The 9,462-nt window shown below is 44.6% G+C and overlaps 1 protein-coding gene across 1 annotated transcript in view; it reads left to right on the top strand.

The window, feature by feature from the left end:
- Nucleotides 1–975: 975 nt before the first annotated feature.
- Nucleotides 976–9,462, top strand: part of LOC311118099 (E3 ubiquitin-protein ligase RBBP6-like) — a 66,620-nt gene continuing 58,133 nt past the window's right edge. The window contains exons 1-3 of the mRNA XM_084192974.1: nt 976–1,911; nt 2,883–2,982; nt 7,324–7,468. Coding sequence (XP_084049100.1) covers nt 1,746–1,911; nt 2,883–2,982; nt 7,324–7,468 — 411 coding nt within the window. The 5' untranslated portion in view covers nt 976–1,745. The remainder of the gene's footprint in view (nt 1,912–2,882; nt 2,983–7,323; nt 7,469–9,462) is intronic.

Here is a 9,462-nt window from a genome sequence, read left to right as displayed (position 1 = left end):
AGGAGGAGGAGGAGGAGGAGGAGGATAAATGAGGAGGGGGATAATAAATGAGGAGGAGGAGGAGGAGGATAAATGAGGAGGGGGATAATAAATGAGGAGGAGGAGGATAATAAATGTGAAAGGCAACTGCAGCTGTATTGTTTATGTCATAGCCTGCCTACTAAAAAATATGTCACAAAGACTTAAAACGGCCAAATGATGTCTTTTTCTCATGGTTCCACCACCCACCCTGACAAGGTGCCAACTTCTCTCCTCAGCAAACATCATTAGAAGGCCAATAATAGGCGCGTCATAAGACACGTGGTGCGCAGGTGTTCTACTGTAGACACGCCCACCTGACAGAGATAATTCCACAAGAGAAAATAATAGATGTTAAATCGAGGAGGAATCTCGTTTAGAACATTTATCATAAATGGTTTTAGAGCGCTCTCTACTGGTGAATTTAGATTACATTTTTTGTATTAGGGACTGCAACATGACTCATTTCTTATGGCAGGCTATACAATCACCAATATTTAGTTATACGTTAACGGCATTCTTGTGTTGATGAATTGGCAATATGACCCAAAATATCAAGAGCTTATGCTACACAAAATCTACACAAATTCTCATACTACTTGGCCAAAATGATGCAGTAAAAACATTTAGCTATTCTTCTCAGTGGTAAATGGATCTTCTTGCACCTGTTCATTGAAAAAGTCTGGAAAAAATGTTGGATTGCATCATCAGTCGACTGGCGCACAAGCAAAGAGACTGACGTTCTGAACGTGGCCCTTTCCTTTGCGCCTGCGCAGAAAAGACAAGAGAGACTGACGTCCTGAACGTGGCCCTTTCCTTTGCGCCTGCGCAGAAAAGACAAGAGAGACTGACGCTCTGAACGTGGCCCTTTCCCTTTGCGCCTGCGTAGAAAGGCCGACCAAATGACAGCTCGCTCCTCTGTCTCTGTGGAAGTCGACGCTGATTTCTGTCAACGAACCTAACCGGCTAGCAACTTCAAAAATGGAAAGGAATAAAAACATTGTCTAGATATTTGCGTGGAATTAAATGACTATTTTCTTGAAATGTTACCGTTTTTTGTTGTAGTATCCGGTTAATGTCTTCATGTAATTTGGGTTGACAGCGTTTTTAGGTAGGTTTTTTGTTTTGGTATAAAACTAGCAGCAAGCTAACTGTTAGCTACGTTAGCTTTACGAGGAGGCCAGACTTATTTTTCTTTATTTTCTGTTATAATTAACTAGTTAGCTGCCATTTATACTGTGAATAAATTAGTTAGACATATCGTCGTGCTTGCTATGTTCGTTTAGACTTGTGTATTTTCAAACTCATTGATTCTCTTGAGTGACCGCATTTATTTTGTTTTGGACAATAAGGACGCAAGGACTGTAGTGTTAATTTCCTACCTTGGCTTCGGACACATTGTGTTTATCTTATTATGTCTTGAAGTACCTGTCAAAGGAAAGGAAACGTTTTACACTATGCTTCTGGAAAGCGGTGTGTTGTTTTGGGCCAGTTGCCACGGGTCCAAGACTCTAAAGAAGTGATTTCAGTCAACTAAAGACTCACAATCAACATCAACTGTTTCCCTCGACGTGTTGGATACTAACGTTAGATACCGAACTCAGCTACTTCAATTCACTTGCTCTGTAACATTTGACAGCTTGCTTATCGGGCTAGTCAACCCCATATGATCAGTTTTCCATCGGGGGGGGACATCTTAGCTACCGTTGTGCCTATTCCTTTCCATAATGTCTTGTGTGCATTATAAGTTCTCATCTAAACTCAACTACGACACGGTCACTTTCGATGGCCTGAACATCACTCTAGCCGATCTGAAACGACAGATCATGGGTCGGGAGAGACTCAAAGCTGTCGACTGCGGGCTACAAATCACCAACGCCCAAACTAAAGAAGGTAAGAAGTACTTTATGATCGCTGGTTTTAAGAATATATCTGTATCTAACTAGCTAATGAAGCTAACTAACCACTTGGGCTGTCAAGCTGCCGACAGCTGTTGCGACTTATAGCTAGCTACCGGTAGCTTGCTAACTAGCTATTCGCTAACGTTAGCCGTTAGCTAGTTTTTCGCTAAAAACAAATTAGTTCATGGGATGGCAAGCCCCGAATCAGGCATTAAAACTTCGATGAAATGTGTGATGTTACTGAGTTCTTCGTGTTTGGAGTGTCTTCTAACGCTGTAGTCCTGATCCACCATCACTTTATCAGACAAACACGTGTGTGTGCTTGACTGTCCTGTTACTGCTAGCTGCTAGTTAGTGACTTTCTTACTAACCATAGTGCTGCGTCAACCTTGATGACAGCTAGCTAGCTTTGTAGCTTAGCTAGCAAGTTGGTTGACGAGCTATAGCTCAAGTTCAGTGCGGTTTGCTAATGCTGATCGCTCGGGAAGCTGCACATAACGGCCTGGACGAAAGCTAACGTTAGGTGAGCTAGTGTCAACCCAAGAGATCAATAAGCACTGTCGGGATCCATTTCGAAGTCTTGACAGCCAGACAGCCACTGTGGTTACTGTTCTAAGGGGCCCTATCTATTTTTGACAGGGCTTGAATAGAGAGGGTCGATGTGTTTGAGCCGTTAGATTGAAGGGAAATTAATTGATATTGTGTGAACCACTTTGTTGAACCGCTTGCTCTTTGGGGTTGAGGCAAGGGTACTTTAAAAGCACTTCCAGACAGCCATGGATGTAAAAAGTGATATGTAAATTGAATTTGATAGATCCAGATGGATTTATTTATATTTGCACGTCAACTATTCGGGAAGAGCCGACTTGACGTGACTTTAGGTCTATAGGATAGTCCCCAGGGAACTAGATATCTAGCCCTGTCAACAGACAGACCAGTAATTCCCTTGTCTCTGATCTGTAGAATACAAAGACGAGGAGGCCCTCATCCCCAAGAACTCCTCTGTCATCATCAGAAGAATACCCATCGGAGGAGTCAAGGCCACAAGCAAGATATATAACGTGTAAGTACATATACAGTGCATTCTGAAAATATTCAGACCCCCTTCCCTTTTTCCACATTTTAACGTTACAGCCTTATTCTAAAATGGATTAAATTAAATAAAAATCCTTATCAATCTACACTCAATACCACATAATGACAAAGCGAAAACAGGTTTTTAGAAATGTTAGCAAATTTATTGAAAATAAAAAAACAGATACCATATTTACATAATGATTCAGACCCTTGAAATTGAGCTCAGGTGAATCCTGTTTCCATTGATCATCCTTGAGCTGTTTCTACAACTTGATTGTGGTAATTTCAATTGATTTGACATGATTTGGAAAGGCACACTCCTGTCTATATAAGGTCCCACAGTTGACAGTGCATGTCAGAGCAAAAACCAAGCCAGGAGGTCGAAGGAATTGTCCGTAGAGCTCCGAGACAGGATTGTGTCGAGGCACAGATCTGGGGAAGGGTAGCAAAACATTTCTGCAGCATTGAAGGTCCCCAAGAACACAGTGGCCTCCATCGTTCTTAAATGGAAGAAGTTTGGAAACCACCAAGACTCTTGCTAGAGCTGGCCTCCCGGCCAAACTGAGCAATCTGGGGAGAAGGGCCTTGACATTGAATATCCCTTGTGTAAGGACACCCAGTCACTACAAAGATACAGGCGTCCTTCCTAACTCAGTTGCCGGAGAGGAAGGAAACCGCTCAGGGATTTCACCACGAGGTAAATGGTGACTTTAAAACAGTTAGTTTAATGGCTGTGATAGAACTGAGGATGGGTCAACAACATTGTAGTTACTCCACAATGCTAACCTAGATGACAGAGTGAAAAGAAGAAAGCCTGTACAGAATACAAATATTTAAAACATGCATCCTGTTTGCAATAAAGCACTAAAGTAAAACTGCAAAGCAGTACTGGACTTTGTGCAAACTGGAAACCTCATATCCTGAGGCCGCATTTATTGTACCTGGGGACTTAAATAAAGCAAATCTGAGGAAAACACTACCGAAGTTCTATCAACACATTGCCTGCAGGCAAAACGTCAGTACAGAGAGAATGTGGAGTCAAGGCTGTATCACCGCCCTGGTACGGCAAACTGCACCGTCCATAACCGCAGGGCTCTCCAGAGGGTGGTGCGGTCTGCCCTCCAGGACATCTTCAGCACCCGGTGTCACATGAAGGCCGAGAAGCCACCAGAGCCACGGCCTGCTATCATCCAGAAGATGAAGCCAGTACAGGTGCATCAAAGCTGGGACTGAGAGACTAAAAAAACTGCTTCTATCTCAAGGCACATCAGACTGTTAAATAGCCATCACTAGCCGGCCTCCACCCAGTACCCTGCCCTGAACTTAGTCTCTGTCACTAGCCGGCTACCACCCGGTTACTCAACCCTGCACCTTAGAGGCTGCTGCCCTATATACATAGACATGGAATCACTGGTCACTTTTAATAATGGAACATTGGTCACTTTTAATAATGTTTACATACTGTTTTACCCGTTTTGTATGTATATAATGTGTTCTAGTCAATGCCGTTGTATTCAACTATTGCTGTACATACAGTGGCTTGCGAAAGTATTCACCCCCCCCTTTGGCATTTTTCCTAATTTGTTGCCTTACAACCTGGAATTAAAAGGGATTTTTTTTGGGGGGGGGGGGGTGTGTATCATTTGATTTACATAACATGCCTACCACTTTGAAGATGCAAAATATTTTTTAATGTGAAACGAACAAGAAATAAGACCAAAAAAAAATAGAACTTGAGCATGCATAACTATTCACCCCCCCCAAAGTCAATACTTTGTAGAGCCACCTTTTGCAGCAATTACAGCTGCAAGTCTCTTGGGGTATGTCTCTATAAGCTTGGCACATCTAGCCACTGGGATTTTTGCCCATTCTTCAAGGCAAAACTGCTCCAGCTCCTTCAAGTTGGATGGGTTCCGCTGGTGTACAGCAATCTTTAAGTCATACTACAGATTCTCAATTGGATTGAGGTCTGGGCTTTGACTAGGCCATTCCAAGACATTTAAATGTTTCCCCTTAAACCACTCAAGTGTTGCTTTAGCAGTATGCTTAGGGTCATGTTCCTGCTGGAAGGTGAACCTCCGTCCCAGTCTCTAATCTCTGGAAGTTCATATTATGTCAAGAACAGCTCAAATAAGCAAAGAGAAACGACAGTCCATCATTACTTTAAGACATGAAGGTTAGTCAATACGGAACATTTCAAAAACTTTGAAAGTTTCTTCAAGTTCAGTCACAAAAACCATCAAGCGCTATGATGAAACTGGCTCTCATGAGGACCGCCACAGGAATGGAAGACCCAGAGTTACCTCTGCTGCAGGGGATACGTTCATTTAGAGTTACCAGCCTCAGAAATTGCAGCCCAAATAAATGCTTCACAGAGTTAAAGTAACAGACACATCTCAACATCAACTGTTCAGAGGAGTCTGTGTGAATCAGGCCTTCATGGTCGAATTGCTGCAAAGAAACCACTACTAAAGGACACCAATAAGAAGAAGAGACTTGCTTGGGCCAAGGAACACGAGCAATGGACATTAGACCGGTGGAAATGTGTCCAAATTTGAGATTTTTTGTTCCAACTGCCGTGTCTTTTGTAAGATGCAGAGTAGGTGAACGGATGATCTCTGCATGTGTGGTTTCCACCACGGAGCATGGAGGTGTGATGGTGTGGGGGTTGCTTTGCTGGTGACACTGTCAGTGATATATTTAGAATTCAAGACACACTTAAGCAGCATGGCTACCACAGCATTCTGCAGCGATACGCCATCCCATCTGGTTTGGGCATAGTGGCACTATCATTTGTTTTTCAACAGGACAATGACCCAACACATTTGAATGGGGATTAGTGTTGGGTTTAAATATTGCAATACTTTAACTTGTATGCGGTACAAATCACATTATTATGTAATATAATGTATACTCCTCTTAAGAGTATGAATTAGGCTGTTTTTGAGAAGGTTTGAATCCTAAGTAACCTGCCTACACATTGTTGGAAGTACAATAGACCAACATAGCTACTGCAGTAGGTCAACGCTGTGTGTTTTGAAAACCTTGGTGGAGCATGGGTGGAGTAGACATTGTGGCGCTCGTGAGAATTTTCCTTTTTTCGGCTTCAGACCAATGCCTACTTCTCACTTAAAACATTTTTTGTTTGTTTGTTTTTTTAAACGTACAGTAGGCCTGTATATTTTGTTCAAAGTATATCAGTTAACATTGTGACATTTTTTAATGGCACTTCCTGATGTGGCATCAAGTGATGGAGGAAGCGGTGAGTCGGGGGCCATTTTAGATTATTTAGAATAGTTTCCAAAGTGAGGAGATCTGGATGGTTTGTACGACCTGAGAACTGTCAGTTGGGCTATTCAAATACGTTCTGTTGGACTGCAGCTCTGCTCTCAGCCCCCCCCCCTGCTCTGCTCTGCCGTGACACCAGCTGCAAGGGGCTGTGGAGCTGCGGTGGCGGGTCTGGTCTGAGGAAGCCGTGCTGCGGTGGCGGGTCTGGTCTGAGGAAACGAATACTCTAGTGGCAGGATATGTGGTGCAATGCTTCATAATCACTTTTATTTGCCTATTTATCATAACTGCTTAGCATTTTTTTATTTTTTATTTTACAGCTCCACAAATTCAGTTAACATTGACTCTCACCAACAAACCGATCACCCATCTAAGGCCCTTGGATACAGACAGACAGATCCACTGACATTTCAGGGCAAAAGTAGACAGAATATGACTCTACCTGAGATTACTAGGTCATATAAGGTCTTAACTCTGTGTTTCAGATGTGTCATTTCTAACAGACCAGAATATGGCCAAGAGAGGGGCCGCCCACCAAAACTCACAGACCAGGCAAGGAGGGCATTCAACAGATAGGCAACAAAGAGACCAAAGATAACCCTGAAGGAGCTGCAAAGCTCCACAGCGGAGATTGGAGTATCTGTCCATAGAACCACTTTAAGCCGTACACTCCACAGAGCTGGGCTTTACGGAAGAGTGGCCAGAAAAAAAAAGCCATTGCTTAAAGAAAAAAATTAAGCAAACACGTTTGGTGTTCGCCAAAAGGCATGTGGGAGACTCCCCAAACATGTGGAAGAAGGTACTCTGGTCAGATGAGACTAAAATTGAGCTTTTTGGCCAGTTTCAGACGTGTCATTTCTAACAGACACAAGGCCTAACAGTTTGACGTGTCATTTTGGGATTTCGGGCTCAAACAAGTTCTGAATCCTGTATTTTTCTAGACTGACTAGTTAACTCGGAAGTTAACGTCTGGAGAAGAGCGTCTGAATGACAAACATGAATTTAACCCTCTGTCTCTCTCTGTATCTCTCTGTTCCAGTGAGCATTCTTCAGACCACAATCACTACCCCGTCGGACCCTCCAAAGCAGATCATTCTTCAGACCACCACCACTACCCCGTCGGACCCTCCAAAGCAGATCATTCTTCGGACCACCACCACTACCCCGTCGGACCCTCCAAAACAGTATGTAACAAACAACCCCACCTCACACACACACACACACACACCGCCGCACGTGTGCTAAATGTCTTGTCATACCATTCTAGTGTTGTGTTTTAAATTTATACGCCGATGTAAAGGATGTCACGCTGCTTGCTCAGAGTACCACTTCCTCCTGATTGGGCTCACACCGAGGCTCCGACCCCAGGACCTCAGGAGTCTCTTACCAGTTGGTGTGGGGGCCCCACTTCAGCCACCGCCCTCCTGGAGTCTCTTACCAGTCGGTGTGGGGGCCCCACTTCAGCCACCGCCCTCCTGGAGTCTCTTACCAGTCGGTGTGGGGGCCCCACTTCAGGCACCGCCCTCCTGGAGTCTCTTACCAGTTGGTGTGGGGGCCCCACTTCAGGCACCACCCTCCTGGAGTCTCTTACCAGTCGGTGTGGGGGCCCCACTTCAGGCACCGCCCTCCTGGAGTCTCTTACCAGTCGGTGTGGGGGCCCCACTTCAGGCACCGCCCTCCTGGAGTCTCTTACCAGTCGGTGTGGGGGGCCCCACTTCAGGCTGAGGACTAGGTTCCACACGTCCCCTTTTGTGTTACACCAAAGTTGCAGTCGGCTTCTGGTTGTTTCCAAAAACCAACGGGGGTTTCATTGACTTTCACCCATCTGCGGTTTTTAAAATGGTGGTCGGTGCACCGTGTACAGTGTTTTTCATATTGACATCAGCCTGGGATTGTTAGTTGATTCATCTGTTGTACAGACCTGTGTATGATCAAACAGTGACTACGTTTTACATGAACACTAATCATTAGATATTAAACTGTGTGGGGGGGGGATACGGAATTATATTTTACAGTGCCTTCAGAAAGTATTCATACCCCTTCACTTATTCCACATTTTGTTGTGTTACAGCCTGAATTGAATATATGTTTTTCTCACCCATCTACAAAGTGAAAACACGTTTTTTTTTTAAAATGTTTGCAAATGTAAATGCTGAAATATTTAATTTACATGAGTTTTCACACCCCTGAGTTAATACTTTGTAGAAGCGCCTTTGTCGGCGATTACAGCTTTGAGTCGTCTTGGATATGTCTGGATCAGCTTTGCTCATCTGGATTTGGGGATTTTCTTCCTTGTAGATTTTTTTTCAAGCTCTGTTAAGTTAGATGGGGAGCGGCGCTGAACAGCAATCTTCAAGTCTTTCAACAGATTTTCAATGGGATTGAAGTCAGGGCTTTGGCTGGGCCTCAAGGTCTTTTCACATTCTTTTTCTGAAACCATTGCTTTGGCTGTATGCTTGGGGGTCATTGTCCTGTTGGAACGTAAATCTTCTAAGGTCGTTTGCACTCTGAAGCAGGATCTCATCAAGGATTTGCCTGTATCTGGGCCCCATTCGTTGCTCTCTCCGTTCTTACCAGTCTCCCCCGCCGCTGAAAAGCATCCCCATAGCATGATGCTGCCACCGCCGTGCTTCACGGTAGGGAATGGTGTTAGACGGGTGATGAGCACCGCCTGGTTTTCTCCAGACATGGCGCTTTGCATTTCAGGCCAAAGAGTTTCTGATTTCTGTCTCATCAGGACCACGGAATCTTTTGCCTTTTATGATTTGAGTCTTTCACAACTCCAGGCGTGTCGTGCCTTTTTCTCAGGAGTGGATTCCCGTCTGGCCGTTCGACCCCATAATGCCCATATTGGGGAAGTGCTGTATGGCCGTTCGCCCCATAATGCCCATATTGGGGAAGTGCTGTCTGGCCGTTCGACCCCATAATGCCCATATTGGGGAAGTGCTGTCTGGCCGTTCGACCCCATAATGCCCATATTGGGGAAGTGCTGTATGGCCGTTCGCCCCATAATGCCCATATTGGGGAAGTGCTGTATGGCCGTTCGCCCCATAATGCCCATATTGGGGAAGTGCTGTATGGCCGTTCGACCCCATAATGCCCATATTGGGGAAGTGCTGTATGGCCGTTCGACCCCATAATGCCCATATTGGGGAAGTGCTGTATGGCCGTTCGCCCC

The sequence above is a fragment of the Coregonus lavaretus genome (assembly GCF_964263955.1).
Source record: "Coregonus lavaretus genome assembly, contig: HAP1_SCAFFOLD_1129, whole genome shotgun sequence".
Classification (NCBI taxonomy): Eukaryota; Metazoa; Chordata; class Actinopteri; order Salmoniformes; family Salmonidae; genus Coregonus; species Coregonus lavaretus.
The sequence above is the reverse complement of the archived record's forward strand: the minus strand, read 5'-3'. Positions and strand labels throughout refer to the sequence as shown.